Raw genomic sequence first — 26654 nt, forward strand, 5'->3', positions numbered from 1 at the left:
GGGTTAGGTTTTTCACTGCTCAGTTGCCCCACCCACACCAACCTAGAGCACAGGGAGCAACTTTGAGAGGCAATCTGTTTCCAGGGCTTTATGCTGGGTCCACCCAGAGCCCTGTGGCCAGTCTTGGGGGTGAGAAAAGCCTGTTGGAAACTCATCCCTGTTCTCCGAATTTTAGGCACTTGCCTTCTAGAGAGTCACATTTCCCTCCCCAAACCCTTTCAGAAAATAGGATGTTCTCAGTGTCTTCATCTGTCTCAGCTTCCCCTGCTGGGAGAAATGAGGGAGGGAGCTTATTTTGTCAAAATATGGGTATGTGAGGGGACACTGGGAATCTGTTCAGAGAACCTAAGTAAGCCACGGCAAGGAGGCAGCACTGGAGAAACCTACACAGCTCTAGCCACCCAGTCCGGGGTGAGCTTGAGTGTGTTTCTGTGTTTTGCACCTTGAGGGAAAATAAAGGGGTTGGGAGGGTGGAGGGCAGAGGGACAGTGCCCGAGTGCTCTGAAGTAAGGCTTCCTGCAGCCTCTTGCAGGCGGAAGGAGGATGCTGCTAAGGACACGCAAAAGGCCTCCACATGCTCCCCATTGCCCATCCTTCCACAGTGCAACCTCCAGCCACAGCCCGGCCCCTAGCCTTGCCATGCTCACTTGTCCTGGTAGCCTGGCATTTTACCCCCAGGCTTGCTTTTATGTGTCCATATCATTACAGGTGTCCATGGCAGCCCTAACCCATCCTCTGGCCAAGACAAGGCAATCTCAGTCTTATCAAAATTTGGGATGTCAGCCCCAAATTCTTGGGGGTCAAGAAAGCAAATGCTTCAGCTGCAAGAAAGTCCTCTCTCTTTGCTGTCTCATTCTAAGCTCAAAGAAGGGTCAACATGAGAGCCAAGCCATTTGTGTTTCTGTTGATTTATTAGCGAGTGATGGAAACACAGCTGGACCCATATAGAACACACGTGTAGCTGGCACACATCTCGAGAACCGCCCCCCCACCCCCATCCCCTGAATTCAGTGGTTCATTCCCAGAGTTTTCCCGCTGTGAGCTGCCTTGGTGGATCCAGCCCCTTAGCCCCCTCTCCTGCAGCAGAGCAGGATGTGGAAACGCTGAGCAAAGGCCAACAGAGAGCCTGAGACCAATCCAGAGGAGAGGCAGCGGTCTCTCCTCCTGCAGAGAGAAGTCCCAGGGCCAATGAAGCATCCTTCTCCAGACACCTAATATTAACCATCACAAGGTGGATCACCATAGTCAACCATGTGTATTATGGGAGCTACTTTTCACCCTTGTACCCAGTCTCCCTCATACCCAACAATCCCCCAGATACTTCGTCTCCAAGAAATTCCAGGAGGATTCTGGACAAAGCTGGATTTCTGCATGTCAGATCATGGGGAGTTTATAAGGCTAAGGGACAACTCTCATTGCTTCCACATGCATCTAGAAGCTCCTACTATGTGACAGCTCACGCTGGGTGAGGGTCAACATCTGGGCAGGAGCTTGGCAGGGTGAAAGATGGTTCCGCCCTGATCTAAGTGGATCCACAGCTCCCTTTTTATGGGGGAGGCTTTAGGAAGAATCTCTCCTGCCTGTCCTGTGTGGAGTGGTCTGGTTTTAGGGTTGTTCCTCTGCAGAGAGGAAGCAATTGGACCAAAGCAGAATCATGGATCCTTCCTCTGTTAGGATGCACAGGACAAGATGGCTGATGAGATACGTGGATGTTTCTAGACCCCAATGTGGATTTGTCCCGAAATGGATGATTTCAGAGTGAGAAGGGGACATCTCCATGGGTTGTGTTGAATCACAGGAGAGGCTATAAGAAATGAGGTCCTTCTTTTTGGGGGGCCAAGAATATTCAAGTCTGAGAACCACATGGGTTGCAGGTGAGGCATGGACACTTCCAGGGAAAAGGCTTCTGAGAGGGACGGTCACCCTCAGTGTTCCATCTGGAGCCTTGGGGTCTCTTGGTGCTTATCGTTCAGGGGCCTGTCTCTGTCTCCACCACCTGGGCCAATGCCCGCCCCAGGGGGGACAGGATGGTGGGTGGGAGCTGTCTCAGGGCACCATGTTCCACCACTTGAAAGAGAAGGGCTTTCTGCGCACATTGGTGCCACAGTGCACCTCCCCATGCAGCATGTGGTATGGAGTGAAGTCATCAATGAAGGTGCAGTGGAGGCCCAGCGGCTCCAGCAGGGACCGCACCTTCTCCTCCAGGCAGCAGCAGCCATTGATGATGGGCCCAAAGGGCTTGGGGATGCCCAGGTGCTTCCCCAGCACCAGCATGTTCACCTGCAGTCCAAAGGGGAAGCAGCACTTCATCACTGGGCTCCCACCCCACACCTCTACTCTACCTGCAGGACCTAGGTTTGTGTTTTAGACAGCCTTGTCAATAGCTACTCACCCTTTCCTGTGCAATGAGAGGGTAACTGGCTAAAGGGGCTGGGAAGAACCGGTTAGCCAGGTGCCTTTGGGAGCATCTGCAGAACTCACTCTGGCAACGTGCTCTGGAAACTGCCCTAATGTGAATTTGGAATTGTGGATTGTGGCAGCTGCCATGTTTGTGCTGCAGAATCCCAACCTTCTAGGCCATAACTGATTGGGCCAGGGAGAACAGCTGGTCCAAGATGGACCAATCAGAGTCCCTCTCCCAGGAATTTGAAACTGACAATGGGAGCGTCTAGTTGGTCTCTGCCCGTGTCAGTGTCTCTGTGCATGGCCATACTCATCTTTGTCCCCAGGAACAGAGAAGCAAAGGAAGCCAAGCTGGAAGAAGAGGGAGAAGAAGTAGGAGGTGGAGAGGGTGAGAGAAAGAGAGAGAATGAATGATGTAGACACAGAAACAGAGAGGGTTCCAGGCTCTGCTGCAGCTATCCTGCCCTCAGGTTTCTGGTGTCCTTATATTAAGACTCCCTCTGGCTGAAGCTGGCTTCAGTAGGACTGTGTCTCTTGTGAACACAAGAACCTGAATCATTGCACAAACTTCTTGGGGCACATATATAATTACAAGATAGCCTCGAACAGGAAGGAAGGGGAGTGAAAAGAGGCTTTGCAAGCGGAGGGCAAAATGTTGCCTGAAAAGAGGAAGGAAAAAGCGGGGCATGAAGCAATGGTGGTGTGGACAGGTTCCCCACAAGGCTCTGACGATGGGCAAATTGAGTTCTTTTAGGGGATGAGGTGGGGAGGAGTGGAGAGGGGAGCTGGGTGACCTATAGCAGTGCTACTCAAACTGTGTTCCTCTAAAAGGCAGCATCAGCACCACCTGGGTGTTTGTTAGCGCGGCAGCAGTGCCTCGGGCCCTGCTTTAGACCTGCTGAATCAGGACCGCTGGGGTGGGGCCCCACCTGTCCAGGTGTTTCAAAGGCAAGCTCAAGATTTAGAAGCAGGCGGAGCACGGTGGCTTCCGCCTGTAATCCCAGCACTTTGGGAGGCCGAGGCTGGTGGATCACTGGAGGTCAGGAGCTCAAGACCAGCCTGGCCAACATGGCGAAACTCCGTCTCTACTAAAAAATACAGAAATTAGCCGGGCGTGGTGGTGCACGCCTGCAATCCCAGCTACTCAGGAGGCTGAGGCAGGAGAATCGCTTGAACCCTGGAGGCGGAGGTTGCAGTGAGTGAGATTGCGCCACTGCACTCCAGCCTGGGCAACAGAGTGAGACTCCGTCTCAAAAAAAAAAAAAAAAGAAAAAGAAAAAAAAGATTTACAAGCATCAGAGGCAAAGCCCTCAAGGCTCAGTCAAAAGCCACTTCTTCCATGAAGACTTCCTGGATCTCCAGTTCTACCTCTTAGGCTGGAAGTGCTTTGTCTCACCTCCAAACTGCCACATCGCCTTATCCTACAAAATAGATCACTGGGACATGTCCTCAGAGAAGGGAAGAGTTTCCCTCTCAACAGATTAGACTGAAAGTCCCTTGAGAGCAGGGGGCATTCTTAATCATCTCTGCATCTGCCACAGGACACCCTAAATACATGTGGGATGGATGAAGAGCCACAAGCTGGGAGGAAGAGAGCAGAATGAGCATCTGGGTTCCCAGCTGATGCCATGTGCTTTGCACACATGACCTCATGCAATCATTCATTCACTCCACAAATGTCAAGTGGACCCCTTCCCTGATGCCCTTGGGCCAGGGCTTGGCCGGCAAGCATTCCACAGGGACCATGGTGGTCAGCCAGCTAGAAGCCCTTCTGAGGAGCACCATAGGACCCCTGATTCTCCCTGCCACCCCCACTGGCCACCACAATCCTAAATATGACTGTGACCAAACATTTTTCCTCTCTCGAGCTTAGAGGTTTGCAGCCTGATTTGGCAAAGGAGCCATGGGTAGTGCCCTCACCAAGTCAGGGAAGAAGGCCGTTGCTTTTTTCCTCTCGGTCTTGAAGAGCTGTGGGATGTCAATGATGTCACACTCTGCCAGGCCCAGCTCCCGCTTCAGCACCTCACGGTTCCAGTCGATGCAGCTCTGGGGGCAGGGGAGGGCCAGAGTTGGGGACACCTTGCCAGTGTGTTTTGGGGGCACCAAGGCATCATGTCGCTCCCCTCACTTCTCCTGGGTCAAAGGAGGGTGTTGGGGCCCCTCTGGGTCTGTTCTAACCTGAGCTTTCATGAACAGTTAGCCTCAGATGTCTGTATCCCATCCTTGCCTCCAGCCCCGCCTACTCCCAAATCACAGCCCACAGGTACACCACAGCCCTTGTACCTGCACAAACTTATTGTAGTTGATGAGGTCTTTATTGGAGAGCACCTGGTTGATGGAGATGGTCTTGACCTGCTCATCATCTGCGAAGGAGAGAGATGAAAGAGAAGGACAGGGACAGCACCAACATGAGGACCACCTGCTTAGGGAAGCAGACAGGCAGGAGCCAAGTTCACAGCTAATGGTCTTGCCGAGTCAGCAGCCTCTGATTTTCCCAGGCCTTGGGTGGGTACCACCTGTCTGAGCTTGCCTTGGCCACTGTGCACATCTTGGGGTATAAGGAGTGGGAGGGTCTGGTTGCCACAGTGGAATGAACTTAGACCTTTATTTGAGTTCACTGGAAGTGGTAACACCTTTCACTGGAAATTTACAACTGCCCGAGGGCACTGGATGAGGAATCCTCTTGCTTTGGCTTAGCGGGGAGCTGGGTCAGTTGCTGCCCACCCACCCACCATCAGTCAGGTTTTATAGGTTCACTGAGCAGCGAACTAGCCAGTCCTGGGATTCAGACACCATCCAGCCCCAATCCTGCCCTTCAGGGGGTGACTGCATGAAATGGGGACCTCCCAGGGGTCCAGATTTTCTCAGCCTGATGGTGTGCCCATGCAGATAAGACTGGACAGGGAAGGGGAGGCTAGAGTCAATGGCACACAATCCTCATGGCTGCTACTTAGTAAGCGCTTACCATGAGCAGGCCCCGAGGGGAGTGCCCAGGTTCAGCATCTCATTTAACCCTCACGGTGACCCCCACAAGGTATGCATTATGATCCCCACTTTACAGATGAGAAAACCGAGGCTCAGAGAGGTCAGAAGACTTGCCAAAGGTCACACAGGTAGGATATGTGGGGGCTTGTGATTCAAACCCAAGCCCAGGGCTCGCACAGGGCCTCAAGCCTTGACCAAGGGAAAGGAGAGGGCTCCCCTGACCCATCTGCAGGTCTAACGCCCGCTTCACCCCAGTTTAAGGCGGGAAGCTGGGGTCCAGTCCCAGCTCCACTGCAATCTTGCTGAGGCCTCTGGGCCAGTGACATCCCCTCTCTGAGCCTCACATTCTTGGGAATAAAGGTGGGTGAGAGTCATCCCATTTGATCTCTCGTGAGATCAAATGAGATAACACGTGTGATGCACACAGTGTGAGGCCTGGCGCACTGAGGTGTCTAATCAGTGCTCTGGCCTCTGTGTCTGGCCTCTGTGTCTATGTAATTAATCACCACAGTCACTGCCTGAGTGTCAGCCCTCGAGGGTGGGGTGGCTGCTTGTGGCCTGCCATCTGTGAATTCTCCCACGCTCCCTCCCAGCTGGGCAGGTTGGAATAACTCTGCTCAACCCATTCCTGGGTCTTGCTCACCATAAGTTCTCCCAGGAAAGATGAAGGTGGCATTTCTCCCTGCCTGGTACATAATTTGGATTTAAGGATTTCTAAGACTTACTCTAGGTTCACCGGAGTCTAGTTAGGGTGCGTTTGGGAGCAACAGGGTCAAGAAAGACTATTTCTCTTCCATTTTATTGCTAAGGCTCCAGTGTTGTGTTGGAAGAAGTTAACGCTAGCAAACAGAGAGCAAGGGAACTTTGGAAATTATTATACTTGGGGGCGTCTAAGTTCTACAGGAGCTTTTTTTCTCTCTGAGCTGTGTTTGGTCTAGGATGCTATCTGCCTTCCCTGAGGCCATGGGACCAAGAAAATCTATGATCCTGCGTGCCAAAGGGTCTTTGCCCTGGGACCTCTGGGGTCACCGAGAAAGGGAGGATCCTCTGGGATTCATGCAGTGTCAGTGGGGCTGGAAAGGGAGTGAATTTGAGAACCCTTCCAGCAAGCTTGCCAGATGACTCCAGTCCAGCCAGCTCTCTCTCTCAAAATTCTTCCAGTGCAAAACAAAAAACAAAACAAAAAAAAGTGGGCCCTGGCCAGACACAGTAGTTCACACCTGTAATCCCATACTTTGGGAGGCCAAGACAGACAGATCACTTGAGCTCAGGAGTTCAAGACCAGCCTGGGCAACATGGTGAGACTCCATCTCTACAAAAAATACAAAAAATTAGCCAGGCGTGGTGGTGCATGCCTGTGGTCCTAGCTACTCGCAAGGCTGCGGTGGGAGACTCGCTTAAGTCTGGGAGGTCGAGGCTGCAGTGAGCTGAGATCATGTCACTGCACTCCAGCCTGGCTGATAGACCCTGTCTCAAAAAAGAAAAAAAGAAAATGCCAGCTCCTTGTTTAAAGAGCAGAGAAAAGAGTACCATTAAAAGTGCTACAGTATAAAGTTGTTTCTTTCTCCCCCAGTCTCTCTCCTGACTTGTCAGGGTGGTTTTTATTTGCTATTTCACATTGCACTTTGCCGGGGACTTGCATGGGGCTGGACAGACCCTTGCTGGTGTCAGGGCCCAGCCCGTGGGCCTCACAGCGGAGGCCTAGCTCCCAGGGGGCTGTGCCTGGGCATGCCTCTGCTATGAGACCCACATGCTGTGCCCTGGAACGGGGCTGGCAGGTCCAGTCTGGCATCTCTCATTCCCACAGGACTGCCACCCCAAGCCAAGGCAAATGGGCGACCTCCAGAGTATTGTGGCCTCTGGGTATGTGCTGGGTACCTGAGCAAGCCTGGGTGAGACACTTACCCCTCCCAAGTTGCCCACCAAATGCCCTTGCAGGGCAGGGACGACTGATGCCATGAAGATGCTGAGTGGCACATGTGCCCAACCCCAGCCCTCCCCATGCCCAGGCTCCTGCTGGGGGCCGAATGCTGCAGCATCTCAGGACAGTGACAGAGATGGGGGAGGCCTTGCACTGAGGCTCCAGGGAGCACAGGAGTAGGCAGCAGAGAATCTGTGCCAGGGAGGCAGGGAGGCAGGGAGGCTGGGAGGCAGGGAGGCAGGGAGGCTGGGAGGCAGGGAGGCTGGGAGACAGAACTGTGCCTGAGCAGAGGCTCCAAGCCCCATAGATGCTCCATTGATCCATCAGACCTCACAAAACAGAATTAAGATTTCAGGGCAGCCAGGTGTGGTGGCTCACGCCTGTAATCCCAGCACTTTGAGAGGCGAGGCGGGCTGATCACCTGAGGTCAGGAGTTCGAGACCAGCCTGACCACCATGGAGAAACCCCCGTCTCTACTAAAAACACAAAATTAGCCGGGCGTGGTGGCGCATGCCTGTAATCCCAGCTACTCAGGAGGCTGAGGTAGGAGAATCGCTTGAACTTGGGAGGCGGAGGTTGCGGTGAGTGGAGATCACACCATTGCACTCCAGCCTGGGCAACAAGAGTGAAACTCCGTCTCAAAAAGAAAAAAAAAAAGGGAGATTTCAGGTTAGTGACTGCAGAACATTAAAGCTCCACGGCGTGACCGCACTGGTCACCTGCCTGGGAAGCCACTATGTCCCCGCTCAGTCCATGTCCACCTTCTATCACCCTGCTCCCCGCCTCAGCTCGGCCCCAGCTGTGGGCAGTGGTGTCTGGTGAAGCAAGGTGTGCAGGGGCAGGAGTGAGAAGCCCTGAATTTGGGGACACACCCCTGCTTTAAAACTTGCCCTCCCCCTCTCAAGCCATGATGTGTCTTAATTTGGGTAAGGGGCAGGCAAGCCGCAAGGAGGGACACGGCACTGTTACCCACCAACAACCCCCTGGAACAGGAGGGCCCTCCCGTGGCCACACTTCTGCTTTTCCTGGAAGAGCTTGAAGCAGGCCCCAGGGCTGGCCAGGAGCATCCGGAAGCCCTGCGTGCAGAGAACAGATTCAGCTGAGCCTCCTGCCTTGGCGTGGTGCCCTGGAGCTCAGCTCTTGCCCCAGATGCCAGGGAAAGACATGTCATGCACGAAGTTCTTACCTTCCCATCTGGGGCAGGGACAAAGCTCAGAAACTCATCCACATGGCCCACGGCCAACCAGTCCACAAAGAGCTCCACGGGGGGCTGCACCTTCTGGGCATGGAGGAAGTCCCGCACCACCTGGGTGACCCTGCGGCCACTTGACCTGGGACCCACGAGGTTAAAAAAAAAGTTGCTTAACTAAAAAGACTCCATGCAGAAATAAAATGACAAGAGTTTAGCATTCCTGCAATATCTGATTTTTAAAAAACAAAAAGCATGCATTACTTTTATAAACAAGAAAGTAATAAATATGTATATTTCATTTTATTTATTTATTTATTTATTTATTTATTTATTTTTGAGATGGAATCTCACTCTGTCACTCAGGCTGGAGTGCAGTGGCTTGATCTCGCCTCATTGCAACTTCCGCCTCCCAGGTTCAAGGGATTCTCCTGCCTCAGCCTCCCAAGCAACTGGGATTACAGGTGTGCACCACCAGGCCAGGCTAATTTTTCTGTATTTTTAGTAGAGATGGGGTTTCACCATGTTGGCCAGGCTGGTCTCGAACTCCTGACCTCAAGTGATCTGCCCGCCTCAGCCTCACAAAGTGCTGGGATTACAGGGATGAGCCACCGCACCCAGCCAGATATGTATATTTTAAAATTCCACTTAGGGTGAGTTCTGCATGAGGCAGACTCAGGACAGGTCAGTCACACCAGGGCAATGACCTACCAGGTCCCACCATCCAGGAAAATCTTCAGAACCACCCTCACACCAGGTTCTTATTCTCCAAGAGACAGATTTCACCCCCATGTTCAATTTTTAGGAAAATGTATCTAAGGGCATGGTCCAGCTTCCTCTTTCAATGGGATTATGTATTTGAGGGCAGTAGTCCCTTCCAAAGCTTGACTCTGGATTCATTCATTATTTGATCCCAAGTCTGTTCTAACAGCTTTGTTGCATTTGGTTAGCTCAATGTCTTGGTCTAGTCCACAGCAAGTAACCAATATGATAGGATTCCTTTTCCATCAGCACCCCTGTGTCACTACTGAACAACACATCATTTGTTACTCTCTCTGTATGTTATTGTCATTTCACTTAGCATGTCTTGTACCTCACTTCTCTTGCTCTCAGGAAAAGATCTTACATTAGTCATTTACATGGTAGTATGAACAAGCTTTGACCTAAACGCATTTTCTCCCAGGACTGTTGGGAATGGAAACTTTTTCTTTGTTACTTTTTTTTTTTTTTTTTTGAGATGGAGTCTCGCTCTGTCACCCAGGCTGGAGTGCAGTGGCATGATCTCAGCTCACTGCAAGCTCCACCTCCTGGGTTCACGCCATTCTCCTGCCTCAGCCTCCTGAGTAGCTGGGACTACAGGCACCTGCCACCACGCCTGGCTAATTTTTTTTTTTTTTTAGTGGAGACGGAGTTTCACCATGTTAGCCAGGATGGTCTCGATCTCCTGACCTCATGATCCGCCTGCCTTGGCCTCCCAAAGTGCTGGGATTACAGGCATGAACCACTATGCCCTGTCTTCTTCTGTTACTATTAATTGACTGTTACTAGTATCATCTATTTATTTTCAGAATCAGAAAACCTGAGTCTAGTTATAACTTTGCTTTCTATGTGACTCACTTACCCTCTCTGGGCCCACTTGTAAAATGAAAGTGTTGGACTGAATGATCTCTTAGGTCTCTGCTCTCTCTGGTTTCAGAGTCCCCGAGGTAAGTGTGGACTGTGTCTGGTGAACACCCACCAACCCCACCACATCCGGGAGTATAATTTCATCACTCCTTGCTTCTGGCTCTCTTCAAGGAGTGCAATGGCCCCTGCTCCACCATCATCACCACCCCCAACCCTCAGCCTCCACCCCAGGAACTCCATTCCCTGTCTCTCTCTCACCCAGGCAGGTTGCCCCCAATGAGGATCCTCCCCAGGGGGTACTCTTTCCCATTGGCCACCACTGGGGGGCTGACCTCCAGGTTCCCAAAGGAGTCCAGGCCACTCACAGACCTGTCGCGTGGTTCCCGAGTCACGTAACCAAAATCTGGACCCTGGAGAGGGAAACCAAGTCAGGCGGGGGTGGAGGGTACCAGGAAGAGCCTGAACCAACTTGCTGGGCTTTGAGCTCCTTCAAGACAGGGTGGGAAAGGCCATCCATTCTTCAGATGGAAATACAGAGTCATTGGCGGTGGGTGGGGGATCTGACCCAGTCAATATTTCATGCACGCATAGCAGGCAAAGTTGGGAAGTGCTCGGACTCTCTGGCCCTGCTGCCTTATCACGGCAAGACAGCAGGGGGCGCTCCGGTTGCTCCTGCACTCCCCATGGGACATGGAGCCTGAGGCCATGGCCACTCCATCCCCTTACCTACACAGCCTTCCTGCAAGTTCATCCCAAGGGCAAGTAGCAGCTCAGGTTGCCAGTTGTGGGAACCAAGAGGCTGCTGATGGCCCTCTGGGCCTCTGTCTTTGAACTCTAGAGAAGGGGAGACCTCCCCAGGGCTATCTCTCAGAAGCAACTTCGACAACATCAAGGGTCAGGAGAGAGAGCTCCTAGCATCTGTGTGATCAGTGAGGGGGTTGGAGGGGTCTCTTGTTCTTTACGGCACCAAGCAAGTCACTCTTGTTTTCTCAAGAGGTCCTCGTTAGCAATCATCACCTTCCCTGTTATCCTTTTTATTAAAATAATGATACCAGCTAATAGTGGTGCGCACACACACACTCCCTCCATGCAGGTACTGTGATGATGAGATGCTTCACAAACACCTATGAGGCCAGGGCCAAAATGTCATTTTTACTGATGAGGAAACTGAGGCTCAGAGAGCGGTAGTAACTCACGCAACATCACACAGCATGTAAGTAACGGAACAGGGTTGGTCTGACCCTAAAGCTTGTACTCTGAACAGGTGCACCATCCTGCCTCCCCTATTTAGGGCTGCCAGATTCAGTAAATAAAAATACAGGATGCCCAATTAACTTTGAATTTTAGATAAACGACAACTTTTTTAGTATAAGTATATCCCATGCAATATTTGGGACATACTTACACCAAAAAGTTAACCTGTTGCTTGTCTGAAATTCACATTTGACTGGGCATCCCTGCATTTTATCTGGCAACCCTACCCTCATCCCTAAAGAGCACGGTTCCCACTGCTGCCCTCTGTACCCCACACCCCGGTGTGGCCCTTGGGGTAAGCCCTCTCAGCTCTCAGGGGTGGGCTGCGGCCGGGGACCACTCACCAGGATTCTTTTGTAAGGGAAATCCTGCAGTTCCCCATTCCTTGGGGAGTCAAAGACCACCGGGAGGGTCTTGTGCGGCGCCTGAATGTAGCCCAGCTCCATCTCATCCTGCAAGTGAGGAGAGGCGAGAGACGCACAGCTGTGACAGTCAACAGCTGCCCCTGCTGGCTCGGCTCTGAGCCCTGTGGGGCAGACTGCTCACCAAGTCCCCTGTCCCAAGCATGTTTTGTGCTTGGAGGCGGAGAGGACCGAGGTCAGGGTGCCTGCTGACTGGAGGAGGGGCTGGAGGCTCAAAGAGGGGGTGCACTTGTCTAAGGTCACACAGCAAGACAGAGGCCGGAGGTGAACGAGAACATGGACATGACCTTGGGGGTGTCCCTGTGAATACTGGGCCAAGGCAGGTGGACACAGAGAAGCCCTCACAGTGGCCTGAGTTGGATCCATAAATGTGCCCAGGTCAGTCCTGTCCCCTCTGGTTCTGGAGGAAAAGATGGCCTAGTGTGAATGAACTTCACATCCAGGTCCTGCCCTAAACTCTTTATAAACATTAACTCCATTCATCCTCATGACATGCCTGGGCGTGGGCACCATAATTATCCCATGTGACAGATGAGGAAAATGAGGAACTAAGAGGTCTAATTATTTATCCAGTCCGGGCGTGGTGGCTCACACCTATAATCCCAGCACTTTGGGAGGGTGAGGCGGGAGGATTGCTTGAGGCCAGGAGTTTGAGACAACCCTGGGCAACATGGCAAGACCCCATCTCTACAAAAAATTAGCTGAGCCTGATGGCCGCACCTGTGGTCTCAGCTACTCGGGAGACTGAGGCAGAAGGATCACTTGAACCCAGGAGTTTCAGGCTGCCAGTGAGCTGTGATCATGCCATGGCACTCCAACCAGGGTGACAGAGAGACACTGTCTCCAAAAAGAAAAATAAATTCAAAATATATTAATTTAAAAAAATAAAGAAATAAAAATTAAAAAATATTTGTCCCAAAGCTCACAGCTAGTTAGTTGGTGGCACAGCCAGGCTCTAAACCCAGCCCATCTTGCCCCAGAGTCCTGCCCCAAACCCTCTCAATGGACTGACCTCCGGCCAAGAGGAAAGCTCCTTAACTTGGAATTCAAGGTCTCCCACCTCAACCCTTGCCTTTCTCAGAACCAGTGCCCTGACAGAGGAGAACACACAAGGTTCTCTCTCCTGCCTCCCACCCCCGGACCTTTGCACATGCTCGGTCTCTGCCAGGACCACCAACCTGTACAGCCTGGTGCTTGGCAGCCTGAGTCCTAGCACTGCCTTTACCAGCTCTGTGGCCCAGTCATGCTCCCCTAAGAGCTCCTGAATTATGGGAGACTTACAGGGGGTTATCAAGAAGATGAAATGATGCTATGCCTGGCCTGCAGAAAATGCGGCATAAATGGCAGAAGTCATGTGCCCTCATCTGCCAAATCTGGTCCAGCTCAGATGCTCTCCCTCCTGGAGGTCTTCACTGATTCCCTGGGCAGAGGTGATGCTGCATCCCCCAAACCCTACTGGTGCTTTGCTGGTATAGCCTCTGCACCCTAGATATTTCTTTTTCTCTCTCTCTCTCTCTTTTTTTTTTTTTTTTTTTTTTTGTTGTTGTTGTTGTTGCTGAGGCTGAAGTGCAGTGGCACAATCACAGCTCTCTGCAGCCTTGACCTTCCTAAACTCAGGTGATCCTCTGACCTCAGCCTCCAGAGTAGCTGGGACTACAGACACACGCCACCATGCCCTGCTAATTTTTTAACTTTTTTGCAGAGACAGGGTTTCACCATGTTGCCCCAGCTACACACTAGATAGTAGGAGTAGGTATTTTTGTAGCAATCATTCTGCACATCAAGGTTTCTCAGCCTCAACACTACTGAGGTGTGGGACTGGATGATATGTTATTGTGGGGGCTTGTCCTGCGCACTGTCTGCAGATACTGCAAAACGTCTCCTGGGGACACATCGCCTCTTGATGAGAACCACTGGTCTCAGCTGTTGAGGGCAGGGAGTGTGTGTCTCACACCTGTGCCACCCCTGTGGGCCTAGCCTAGTGCCCAGCCCAGATCTGGTGGGTGAATGGGTGTTGAATCCAGGATCAGCGTGTGTCTGGGTCTCCAGAAGGTTCTGGAGAGAAGCCTCTAGGTCTCACATTAGAAACTGCAGCAAGTTCCCTGGGGAGCACCCAGGTCCTCCTGGATGTTTCTCGGTGGCCCCCAGATGAAGGCCCCTCCCTCCAGGATGGCGTCCTTGCTGGGCCCTGCCCAGTGGCTGTGGTTACCTGGATCCAGCGGTCGTTGCGGTTCTCGGCCTGTGGGCAGATGGTCAGCTTGCAGCCGGCCTTCCTGGCCAGCTCTGCCACCGCATCCACAAAACACGTGTTGTTCCTCACACTACGGACAAGCCCAGGGAAGAGGGGCTCAGGATGGAGCCAGGGCCTGGGGGCCAGAGGGACCACCCACTGCCCCAAGACTCACCGGCACACATACACCTCTAGGGGCGGCAGAGTGCTGGGCGTCATGATCCAGGGTGCCACTCGGAACACCACAGTGTCAGTGAAGATAGGGGATGCCGAGAAATCCTGCAGGGGCAGACCAGGGGAGAAAGAGCACTGGACTTGGAGTCCAGAGGCCTGGGGGGACTCTGATTCCACCACTGTGGTCCATAAGAAAACCCCCTGCTTCTCTGCAAGATGGAAATGAACCAGAGGGGTGGTCAAGAAGTCTGGGGTCTTTCACACCAGTGGTGCCTGGTAGACTTACCAGGAATGGAGCCCTCCCCACTGCCCTTTATTATTATTATTTTTTGGAGACAGGGTCTTACTTTGTTGCCCAGGCTGTGGAGTGCAGTGGGGTGATCATGGCTCACTGCAACCTCAACCTCCCTGGGGTTCAGGTGATCCTCCCACCTCAGCCTCCCAAGTAACTGGGACTATAGGTGTACACCACTATACCTCGCTATTTTTTTTTTTTTTTTGTAGAGATGGGGTTTCACCATGTTGCCCAGGCTGGTCCCGAGTGGAGCTCCTCTTGAACCCCCTCTGTCCCTACCTCGTTGGAGTCGTCCAGCAGAGTGACATGGAAGAAGATGAGTCCTGTGAAGCCGGCATCAGGGAAGGACAGGCCTTCCACGAAGAAGCGCTCCTCATCCCCATGCAAGCGGGGTACCTCATAGGACACCTTATCTTGGCCCAGCACATGCCTATAGGCCTCACACACATCCTCAGGACCTGGAAGGAGAGGGACAGGGTGGCTGTGACTCCCTGTGGGCCCAGGGAGCATGAGTATGAGGGACGCAGGAAGAGGTCTGCAGCCTCACCAAAAATGCCAAGTCCTCCAACAACTCTCTCCTTTCACCTCCACTGGCAAAGGAGAGGACAGGTAATACACAGTGGGGGCCACGGCTGGGGGAAAGGGTCTTCCTTTCTAAGACTGGCGCTCATATCTTTTTGGAGCACAATTTGGCAGCATCCAACAAAGTAATGTTTACCCCAAGCCCAGCAATTCCACTGCTAGGTATCTTTCCTACAAAAATACATCTACAGGCTGGGCACGGTGGCTCATGTCTGTAATCACAGCACTTTGGGAGACCGAGGGCGGTGGATCACCTGAAGTTAGGAGTTCAAGACCAGCCTGGCTAACATAGTGAAACCCTGTCTCTACTAAAAATACAAAAATTAGCCGGGCGGTGGTGGTGCACACCTATAATCCCAGCTACTCAGGAGGCTTAGGCAGGAGGATTGCTTGAACCCAGGAGGCGGAGGTTGCAGTGAGCCAAGATCACACCACTGCACTCCAGCCTGGGCACGGAGCGAGAATCCATTTCAAAAAAAACCAAAACCAACAAAAAACAAAACAACAACAACAAACAAACAATAATAGGTACAAATTCACATAATATTTCTGTACAAGAGTGCTCGATATTCATTAATTCATCAAATATTTACTGTGCAACTACAGTGCACCCATGGGGCACGGTTCTGGACTTGAACAAAGCCCCTGACCTCAAGCAACCTGCATTGTTATAAAATCAAAACACTGCAAACCACTATGATGTTCAGAGAACTGTGTGAGTCACAGCACCTCTATGCTTAGGAATATTATACAGCAGTGGAAAAGAATGAAGTAGAGCTCAATAAATACCAGGAAAGGTGTGTGGGATTATTACTTAATGAAAGAAGCCGGTTGGAAAGCAGCATATGGACACACGCTGGAGAACGTGTAGAATAAAGTTGGGAAGCACACATCCCAACTCATTAACAGTGACAATCAGATTCAGGCCCGGTGCGGCGTCTCACGCCTATAATCCTAGTACTTTGAGAGGCCAAAGCGGGTGGATTGCTTGAGCCCAGGAGTTCACGACCAGCCTGGGCAGCATGGTGAAACCCTGTCTTTACAAAAAAAAAAAAAAAAAAAATTAGCAGGGTGTGGTGGTACATGCCTGTAGTCCCAGCTACTCGTGAGGCTAAGGTGGAAGGATTGCTTGAGCCTGAAAGGTGGAGGCTGCAGTGAGCTGAGATCATGCCACTGCACTCCAGCCCGGGCAACAGAGCAAGACCTTGACTTAAAAAAAAAAAAAAAAAAAAAGTCAGATTTAGAGACGGGTAGAGAACTCTCAGGTTTCATTTTCTATACTTCCATATTGTCTGATTATTTAAAAAATAAGCGGCCAGGCACGGTGGCTCACGCCTATAATCCCAGCACTTTGGGAGGCCGAGGCGGGCAGATCACAAGGTCAGGAGATTGAGACCATCCTGGCTAAGACAATGAAACCCTGTCTCTACTAAAAATACAAAAAATTAGCTGGGTGTGGTGGCACATGCCTGCAGTCACAGCTACTTGGGAGACTGAGGCAGGAGAATCACCAGAACCCGGGAGGTGGAGGTTGCAGTGAGCCAAGGTCACGCCACTGTACTCCAGCCTGAGCAACAGAGCGAGACTCTGTCTCAAAAAAAAAAAAAAAAAAAAAAGCATCTTATTACTTGTATACATTTTTAGTTTCTCAAAGGCACTTAGATTTTTACTTGTATTTCTTGTGATTTTGGCAGACTATGTAAAACAACAGCCATCTATATTTGGGGGGAATACAGACTGAATTAATTGGGTGAAATCTATGGTGTTTGGGGTTGGTTTCACAAAACTTCAGCGAGACAGACAAAACAGTGATAATTGTTTAATCTGAGTGACAGGCACATGGGGATTCATAGCACTGCTTTTTGTGTATGTTTGAAATTTTTGATAAGAATTTCTACACATGCTTAAAATGTATTTGAAAAGGTCATTCATCCAATAAAATGACCTCAGGCCAGGTGTTGTGCTGGGGGCACCAGTTCATCAGTTCCAAAGCCCCCACTTCTGACTGTTCTTACTGTGACCCGCCACCCACCAGGGCATCTCCCGGAGTGTGAGCAGGACCTGCCCATGGCCCAAGGCAGGAACAGGAGGTTCCCTGGCAGGCAACCTGGCACCAGGGCACAGATGGCAAGGGGCAGTGGCACAAACTCACCACAGACGTGGAAGACCTGTGCCCGTTTGGCATCATAGCTGGAGGTATGGAGGACAAGTTTGTGGTCATCAAAGAGGGCTGCAGGGCCCTGCGTCCGCAGGACCATGACAGACATGTCTTCCAGGTCTGTGAAGCCAGACAGAGTGGTAGTGACTCAAGGGAGTCCTGGCTCCTGGCCCCTTCCTCTGCTGCCCGGCTCCCTCCCCAGGTCAGTGGGTATCAAGACCTGGGTCTCCCAGCCCTAGCTTTGTGAAAACCCTGGAAGCCATCAAGAACAAACCACGAAGACATCTATGCTCTCCTGGACTCATGTTTCCTCAATTGCCCAGAGAAACATGAAGTGTGGCATAACCAGCTGGTGTCTGACACACAACAGGTGCTTCAGAGAAGCAAGGAGGGTAAGGCCATGTGGGCGTCGTGCAGGTAAGGGTTCTGGCCTCCGTCCCAGCATCACTCCCTGTGACCCTGGACAAGCCCCTCCCTTCTGGAGCCCCAGCATCCCCATCTCCAATGGTGCCCACTTCAGAAGGCAACCATGGTCATCTCCCGTGGACAGCACCTAGCACACCCTGGAATATTGCAGCTCATTCTCCATGGGGCTGGAATTCAGGACAGATGGACTTAGCAAGAGGTGGGGGGTCACAGAAATGTAGGCCAGAGGTGCTGAAGGAGGAGGCCCAGATTTGGGGTTGAGAGGGGAGGCCCCGGATCAGACACAGTCTTCAGGGAGTCTCCTGGCTTCTGAGTCTCAGCATCCTCATCTCTAAATTGGGGTGATGATACTGTCCCACTTGCATGATTCAATGAGAATTTGGGGAAAAGGCCTGGCACACAGTAGGTGCTCGAATAATGCTAGCATCCTCTGCTCCCCTGGAGGAAGAGAATGGCGAGGTGGCTCATTTCCAGAGCTTCTGCCCTGGCATGTGAGTGCTCGCTGGCCCTACAGACACTAGGGAGGGGCAGCTGCCAGCCTGAGATGGGTTTTGAGGAGCATCGAGGTGTGTCTGGAGGCTGGCGCTCTCCCCTGGACTCTGGCCTCAGAGTCTCGCCTGTGGGTTGGAACTCCCATGGGGTAACTGAGCAGTGATCCTGGACACCCAGGGACTCAGGCTGCCCCGGCCTCACCTTGCAGGCAGTGCACGTGCTGGTCACAGTTGTCCTGGACACCACAGCTGGGATCATCACGGTCACAGTTCACCAGCAAGATGCCGCCATACCCACTGGGCCCCCAGACCCACTGCCGCTGCCAATGACAAAACATAGCCAGTGATGAGGGCTCAGATGAGACCTGTGCCTCCCTACCCAGGAACCCCAGCCTGGCCTGTAACCACCCCACCCTGTGAGGCTAGGTCCACGTTCTCGAAACACCTCCTTCTCAAGACATGTCAATGGCAATGGCTCTCTGTTGCCCACACCATCCAGCCCACCTCGACCTTCTCCTCTTAACTCCCAGGGCACCAAGTTCCAACATAATTCAGTCCCAAGTTCTTCAACAGTTTCATATTTGGTTTCTCTTCTCGCCTAGGTCAGGATCAGCACATTATGAACTGTGGGCCAAATCTGGCCTACTGCCTGTTTGTATAAATAAAGTTTTATTAGCACACAGTCACATCCATCCATTTCTGTATTAACTGTGGCTGCTTTCACACTATAGTGGCAGAACTGAGACCATATGTCCCACAAAGCCTAAAATACTTGCTATGTGACTTTTCACGGAAAAAGTTTGCCCACTCCTGACCTAGTTTATGAGTCCAGAAGGTCTTGATCCCACAAACCAAGGCCTAGCTCAGGGCTGGGTACCTCCATGCCTGATAATTCCTGGCGATGATTTTTCTCCTGGTGAAAGAAGATCCCAGCCATGCCTGGTTTCTGTTTTTGGCCCTTGGTCTCGGCATCAGCTGGGAGGCAGGGGGATACCTGTAATGGCCTCATCCTTCTTAACCCAACCTAGAGCAAGCTCCAACTACACTCCTGCTTCCTGGGCCCAGGCAGAGATGCTTACCTTGTCTACAAAGTTCCTGTCCTGCCTTCCCTCACAGTTCAGGTCGCAATCCAGAGAGATGTCTGTAAGAGGAGGCAGAGGGTAAGTCACTACAAGGTTCCCAGGAGCCCAGGGCAGGCCTTGATCTCAGGGCTTGTCTGGGGCTGGGCAAAGGCAAGTCATTTCTAAGGAGACACCATCCAAGAGGTGAGGGCATCTGCACTCTCTGGGCTGGGGAAAGAGGCCTGAGGCAAGAAGCAGGGTCACAGCAAAGGCCCAGGACAAATGCTGCCCCCTCTAGGAAGCCTTCCCTGACCACTTCCTATCTGCATCCCTGCGGCCCTTGCAGTCCCAGGCATGCCCTGAACTGAGCCCAGGTCTCCAGGAACATTCTTGTCTATATAAAGCTGCCTCATCTCCTTGGAATGGGGTAGCAAGCCTGGACTTTGGTGTCAAACAGATGTGAACACGAACCCAGGTTCTGCCACCTCCTGGCTGTGTGTCCTCTCTGAGCTACTCACAGTCCCCAAATCCCACCCCCATCCCACCTTCTTAACATTTATCCCTAGACACTGGGTGAGATTTCATAATGCAAATGGAGCATTCAGGAGGTCAGAATCAATCTTCCTGCTCTGAAAAAAAAGTAGTCTTCTTAGTTCTTAAAGAAGAAGTAGTGAGGAGCAGGGAGGGAGAGAAGAAAGAATAAATTAGATAGGATTTTTTTTTTTTTTTTTTTTTTTTTTTTTTGAGACAGGACAGGGTCTCTGTTGCCCAGGCTGGAGTGCAGTGGCATGATCATGGCTCACTGCAACCTCTGCCTCCTGGGCTCAAGTAATCCTCCCACTTCAGCCTCCTGAGGCTGGGACTACTGGTGCATGCCACCATGCCCAACTAATTTTTGTATCTTTCATAGAGGCAGGATTTCACCATGTTGCCTAGGCTGGTCTTGAACTACTGGGCTCAAGTGATCCACCCACCCCAGCCTCCCAAAGTGCTGGGATTACAAGCATGAGCCACCACGCGTGGCCTGAAATGATTTTTAAACATGTGAAAAGATACTCAACCACCATGCAACAAGTGGATAAATCTCACAAACATAGCATGGGGCAAAAGACGCCCAACGCAAAAGAATATACATGATATGACTGCATCCACAGAAAATCAGATGGTAAAACGAGACCATGTTATTTGGGTATTGCGTTCAGGAGATAAAACCATGAGGAGAAGCAAGAAAATACTTACCACAAGGTAGTGGTTACCTGTAGGAGAAGGAGGGAGTTATGATCAGAGATGGACATTGAGGGGACTTTGGGGTGCTGGTAGTGTTTTATTTCTTCGGCTACTCTTGGGTTTATTTTCTGAGCTATTCTTTGATTTGCTTTGTAATTATTTGTGTGTGTGTGTGTACATATGCTTTATATACATATGTATGTAAAATAAAGCTTTATGTACTTTTCTGTCTATGTTATTTTCCAATGATCATGTGTGTATGTATTTGGGCTGCAGATGGGGAATGCCCAACCTCACTCCTAACTAAAGAAAGGCGAAGTAAAACAACAGTGTGATGCCAACTGATTGGCAAAAAGGGAAAAAGTTGCTAATGCAGTGTTGGCAAAGCATATATGCAGTTGGCAGACATGTATACTGATACAGTGTTTTTGGAGAGCAGTTTGGCAATATCTATCAAGTTAAAAAATATAGATTCTCTATAACCTAGAAGTTCTGCTTCTAAAAAATGCCTCCTACAGATAAAGCATTTTCAACTTCTTTGCTAATTGCTTCTCAAGTGTGTGAGCCAAAGCAAACTCCCACCCACTCCTTTGTAAGGAGTTTCCCAGCTCCACAACCTTGGCAATGCTCAGTTAGGCATCTTTTAATTTGGGTTTTGATCACTGGGACTTTCTCTTCTGTGAATTGCTTATTCATGTTTTTGCCCATTTCTATTATTTTTGTCCTTTTCTTATTGATTGGAGTTCTTCATATTCTATATGCACCAAGTCAGCCGTATGCATTGCAGATTTCTTCTCCTAGTTCATAGTTTGACTTTTTACTTGTTGTCTGTTGCATATAAATTTTTAATTTTAATGTAGTCTAATTTAGCAATCTTTCCCCTTATGGTCTTTGCACTTTTGTTTTGCCTTGTTAAAGAAAATCTTTACTATCTTGAGGGTACAAAGATATTCTTTTCTAAAAGCTTTACAATTTTGATTTTCACCTTAAGATTTTTAACTGACTTGAAGTTTATTTTTGAGTATGGTATGAGGTAGGGCTCCAAGTTCATTTATTGCCACATGATAACTACACAAGCATCGGTCTGTCTCTGGGTTCTCTATTTGCTCTATTGCTCTATACCAATTCCACAATGCCTCAAGTACTATAGTTTGAAAAAAAAGTCTTGATATTTGGAATTGTGAATCCCTCAACCTTATTCTTCATCAAAATTGTCTTAGCTATTCTTGACCTTTGCTTTTCCATACAAATTTTAGGATCAGCTCTGTAAAGTTATATTAAAAAGCCATGTTGGGGCTGGGCACAGTGGCTCATGCCTGTAATCCCAGCACTTTGGGAGGCCGAGGCAGGCAGATCATCTGAGGTCAGGAGTTCAAGACCAGCCTGGCCAACATAGAGAAACCCTGTCTCTACTAAAAATACAAAAGTAGCTGGGCGTGGAGGCATGCGCCTGTAATTGCAGCTACTCGGGAGGCTGAGGTAGGAGAATCATTTGAACCCAGGAGGCGGAGGTTGCGGTGAGCTGAGATTGTGCCATTGCACTCCAGCCTGGGCAACAAGAGCAAAACTCCTTAAACAAACAAACAAACAAAAAAGCCATGTTGGAATTTCTATAGGAATTTCATTGAATTTAGACTGTTTGATACTGTCACAGAGCTCTTAAATCTGTTATGTTTTTTCATTTGTTTGTTTTATTCTTTTTTCTCTTTGGGTTTCAGTTTGGGTAACTTTTATTCACTTATCTTCAAGTTCACTGATTCTTTCCTCAGCTGTGTCAAGTCTACTGGTGAAACCTTCAAAAGCATTTTTAAAATATCTTATTACTATGGTTTTTATGTCTAGCATTTCCATTTGACTCTTTCTTATTGATTTTCTTCTCTGTTGAAATTCCCCATCTGTTCATACATATTGTCTACCTTTTCCACTAGAACCCTTAACATATTAATCACAATTACTTTGCATGCCCTGTCTGATAGCTCCAACATCTGAGTCATCTTGCATGGAGTTTATGTATCCATTTGTGGAGGCTTAGCAGAAAAACTTTAAGCTGGCAAAAGCAAGGTCCAGTTCCTTGTCTATAGTATGCTTCAATTTGCTTACAAAAGAGGGGGGATATACAGGTATGTATGTGCTTTCATATATAAGCACAGCGTGTCTCTAGAAAAATGCTGGGTGTGGGGAACTAGAAGTCTTGAGTTGGAGGGAAGGAGGTTTAATTTTCAACGTATACTCTTTTGTACTGCTTGAATTTTTTAAATGTGTCCTTGGCCACACCATCAACATGGCCTCCAACTTACCAACACAGGTGAGGTAGAGCACCGCGTAGGCCAGGGGCAGAGGCTTATGGCTGGAGTGGTAGGAAATCTGAACCTGTGGAGAGTTGGGCGCAGAGTAATACCAGCAGAAGCCAAGAGCTCCCGCCCCAAAAGATAGCTCTCGGGGATCTGGTAAGGAGGGGAGGGGGCCCAAGGAACCTTGCTCTTTCTTTAACCTCCTCTGTGCCATTTATTTTTCTGTGTCTTGGTTGGCATATCTGTAAAATGGGAGCTATTTGTGAGAGTTTCTCAAGAGACTTGGGTACCAGTCCCTCCAATAACCTACTCTGTGATTTTTGACAAGCTCTTGCTCCCCTTTGGGTCTCAGTTTTGCCATTTGTAAAATAAAGGGTTTGGGCTGGGCAGGGTTTGGGGACACTCTTCAAGCCAACATTCTTGTCTGTGGGACTCAGACAGGCCCGGGCTTGAGCCCGGCACCTCTGGGTACTCTATGACCTTGGCCAAGGCCTCTCACCTACCTGAGCCACCTCAGTTTTCTCATCTGCAAAATGGGAAAAGGTCTCTACCTCTATAGGTCTCTACTTCAGAGGCTTGTAGTGCAGCTTGGAAACAATACATGTAAAAGACTGAGCCCATAGGAAGTGCCCAAGAAATACTAGCTACTGTTATCAGTGGGCAGATGGCATCTTGTGGGATGGGGGCTGGTTAAATGCAGGGCTCTGAGGTCAGATGGCCTGGGCCCAGATTCTGGATCCCCCACTTTTGAATATCCCAGGAAAAGTTACTGATCTTCTCTGGGCCTCAATTTCCTCAACTGTAAAGTGGGGATAATAATAGTTCCTACCCCTTAGGACTAATTAGAGGCTGTGAAGATGAAAGGAGTCATGTATGGGGCATGTGCAGCTCGGTGCCCGGCCCACAGCGAGCACTCAAGAACTGTTACAGGGTGAGGATGAAGATGGCGTGGATGATATTTAGTTGGAGGCAGATGAATCCAAGGCATCCAAGTTCCCTTTAAAGCATGACCCTCCCCTTGGGGTATTCCCTCCTGACATGGGTGTCTCAACTCTCTGCTTCTCATGTCCGAATCTCAGCCAGAGGGGAGGATCTTGCAGGGGTCACTCACCTCCTTAGTCCTGGGAGCCCCTAAATCCTGCAATTACTGAACCCCGTGTGTCAATCACCAGCAGTGATGCTTGCCTCAAACATACAATTACTGGGATCCTGGCCAAAGGCAGGATAGGGAGCAGGGGTATATGGCGGGTGAGGGAAAGGGTGGGAGAGACTCTGAACTTCCTCCATCCCACCAGCCATCATGGCCAAGGAATTCAAGGTGGGGGGTACCCACACCATCGCCACTTCAACCGGCACCAAGGTGGGGCCCCTCACAGGCTAGCCGGTCCTCTTGCACTACCCCTGGGACTCTGTCCTGACTCTCACCAGCTCTGCCGCTCGCTAGATCATGTGACTTCAGGAAAGCCACCCCTTCTCCTTCTTAGTTTTCTTGCCTATTAAATGGGTTCATTGGGTCCTGCCCCAAGTGCCTCATGGATGCATGGCTGGGAACAGAGGTGGGGGTGATGGAGGGAGACTGCCCCCAGGGGTCAGGCAGGTCTGCACTGAATTCTAGCTCTCCTGACCATTAGTGTGCGGTCCCGGGACAGTTACTCTGAACCTCAGTTGCCCCATCTGCGAAATGGGCATCAGTCCCCTGCCTCTCTGGGCTGCTGTGAGGGCTGGATGAGGTCATGGCTGCCCAGTACCTGGCACATGGTCAGTGCTCCTTAAAGGGCCAGTTTCTGAAACATCGCTCCTGACATGGAGTGGATCCCACTACTCCCACCCTCCAAGTCCTGGTCCCTATCAGCCCTCGAAGCAAACATCACCTGTGCCAAGCTTAAAGGCCACTCATTTCTCCCGTGTGTTAAATGTCCCCTACCCTGCAAATAGGGTCAGGAAGAGAGTGGATTAGGGACAGCAAAGTGCCTTGGGAAAATGCTGTCACCTAGGAAGGGGGTCTTCCCAGGCGCCGGTGTCCCTCCCCTGTCCCTGCTTTCTCTCTTTCATTCAAAGTGGCAGAGATCCCCTAGTCAACCCTCAGCCTACATATGGGGAAACTGAGACCCAACTCAGCAGAACTGGGACAACTCCTTCTCCAGGGGGTCTTGGGAAGCAAGAGAAGGAACACTGGCTCCTGTGGCACTCCACAGCAATGATAGGAGGCAGGGGTTATGATTATCCCATTTTACAGATGGCAGACAGAGGCCCCAAGGGATGATAAGGCTTTCCAAGGACACATGGTATGTGTCTGTAACTTGCAGAGCTGGGATTCAAAATCAGCAGTATGGCTCCAAGGCCAGGCACTTACCCACTGTGTTGCCCTGTGCTCTGGAGAAAGAGAATGTTGGGCCCTCCTAGAGCTAGACAGCTGCCTCCCTCGCAACCTCTCCCCACCCCACCAAGGACCAGCTCACATGGCTGTCGTTGAGGTCATTGCTGGGGGAGTTCATGACCACGATGATCTCCAAAGTCGCGTCAAAGCGCCACCGCCTGGTGTCTGCACGCTCCCGGCCCCTCTCCATGTTGGGAGAGACGTAGATGTCCACGCCAGGCGTCCCATAGACCTCAAACATTTCTGTGCCCTCAGGCACTGACCTGGGCAGGGCAGAGAGCCATGGTCGGCGCCGAAGGAGATATATTTTGCTCAGATGTTTGAGCTTTGGCTCAAGCCCTGCTTCCTCCAGGAAGCCTTCCTTGGCCACCCAGTCCCCTCAGATCCTCACAGTAAGCTTCTGGGAGTCAAGCCTGGACCCCACACAAACATATACACAGTCGGCCGGGCGTGGTGACTCACTCCTTTAATCCCAGCACTTTGGGAAGCCGAGGCGGACGGATCACTTGAGGTCAGGCACTTTGGGAAGCCGAGGCGGGCGGATCACTTGAGGTCGAGCCTGGCCAACATGGTGAAACCCTGTCTCTACTAAAAATACAAAAAAATAGCCGGGCGTGGTAGCATGTGCCTGTAATCCCAGCTACTGGGGAGGCTGAGGCAGGAGAATCGCTTGAACCCAGGAGGCAGAGGTTGCAGTGAGCCAAGATTGCACCACTGCACTCCAGCCTGGGCGACAGAGCAAGACCCTGTTTCAAAACAAAACAAAAAAACATACACACAGTCTGATGCTCTAAGCCCCTGTGTTCATTAACATTTCCCTTGTGAGTTTCTTTAGCACTCACTAGAATGGCGAGCTCTTCGGAAGTCAGAACCCAGCCGTGTGCTCGATAAATCCCCAGTGCAGGTCTGGGCACGAAGAGCTCAGTGAACACCAGCCAGTGGTGGGTGGAGCCCCTTACAGTTCTGAGAGCTTTAAAAAGAGCATTTCTCACCCCAGATCCCATCACATGTCTCCTTAGTGGGTGGGAAGATATCCTTGGATTCTTCCCTGGGAAGGGAATTCAATCTGGTTGAGTGCCCGCTGCATGCCAGGCACCTGGCACACGCAGCTCCCTCCACTCTTACAAGCTGTAAGGTGAGCAATATCATCCCCATTTGACATATTAGCAACTGAGGCTCAAGAAGGCCTCGTGACAAGCCTGAGGTTGCATCACATGGCAGAGCCAGATGTGCACCAGGTCTGACTCCAAGCCCATGCTGTTCCACAGCTCTGCAGTGTCACCCGGGAAACTTGGCCAGATTTGGTCAAACAACCAGAAATTAATTGCAGGTTTAAAGTATCTGTGATGTTATCTGGCCCTGAGATTGCATTTCCCTCATTCCACCTAGTCTGGGGTTCCTCCTGGAAACCAGACTATGCATCCTTTGACTGTGGGGTGCCCACTGTGCACTCAGGTGCTGTCTGGCGGGCAGATCCACCCACTGCTCTCCCCACTGTTGATCCCGCTGGGGAGCTGAGGACCAACATTGTCCAGGGCAGCC

At 50.8% G+C, this 26654-nt stretch overlaps 1 protein-coding gene across 1 annotated transcript in view; it reads right to left on the reverse strand.

The window, feature by feature from the left end:
• Positions 1–892: 892 nt before the first annotated feature.
• The window catches only part of PADI3 (peptidyl arginine deiminase 3), a 34998-nt gene continuing 9236 nt past the window's right edge, over positions 893–26654 (reverse strand). Inside the window, exons 2-16 of the mRNA XM_524563.7 lie at positions 25195–25375; positions 22742–22814; positions 19236–19297; positions 18359–18476; positions 17234–17359; positions 14779–14957; positions 14206–14309; positions 14010–14121; positions 11723–11830; positions 10383–10534; positions 8496–8640; positions 8283–8385; positions 4687–4766; positions 4324–4449; positions 893–2280 (exon numbers count right to left, since the gene is read on the reverse strand). Coding sequence (XP_524563.1) covers positions 2047–2280; positions 4324–4449; positions 4687–4766; positions 8283–8385; positions 8496–8640; positions 10383–10534; positions 11723–11830; positions 14010–14121; positions 14206–14309; positions 14779–14957; positions 17234–17359; positions 18359–18476; positions 19236–19297; positions 22742–22814; positions 25195–25375 — 1903 coding nt within the window. The 3' untranslated portion in view covers positions 893–2046. The remainder of the gene's footprint in view (positions 2281–4323; positions 4450–4686; positions 4767–8282; positions 8386–8495; positions 8641–10382; positions 10535–11722; positions 11831–14009; positions 14122–14205; positions 14310–14778; positions 14958–17233; positions 17360–18358; positions 18477–19235; positions 19298–22741; positions 22815–25194; positions 25376–26654) is intronic.

This window comes from Pan troglodytes, chromosome 1 (assembly GCF_028858775.2).
Source record: "Pan troglodytes isolate AG18354 chromosome 1, NHGRI_mPanTro3-v2.0_pri, whole genome shotgun sequence".
NCBI classification, from domain to species: domain Eukaryota; kingdom Metazoa; phylum Chordata; class Mammalia; order Primates; family Hominidae; genus Pan; species Pan troglodytes.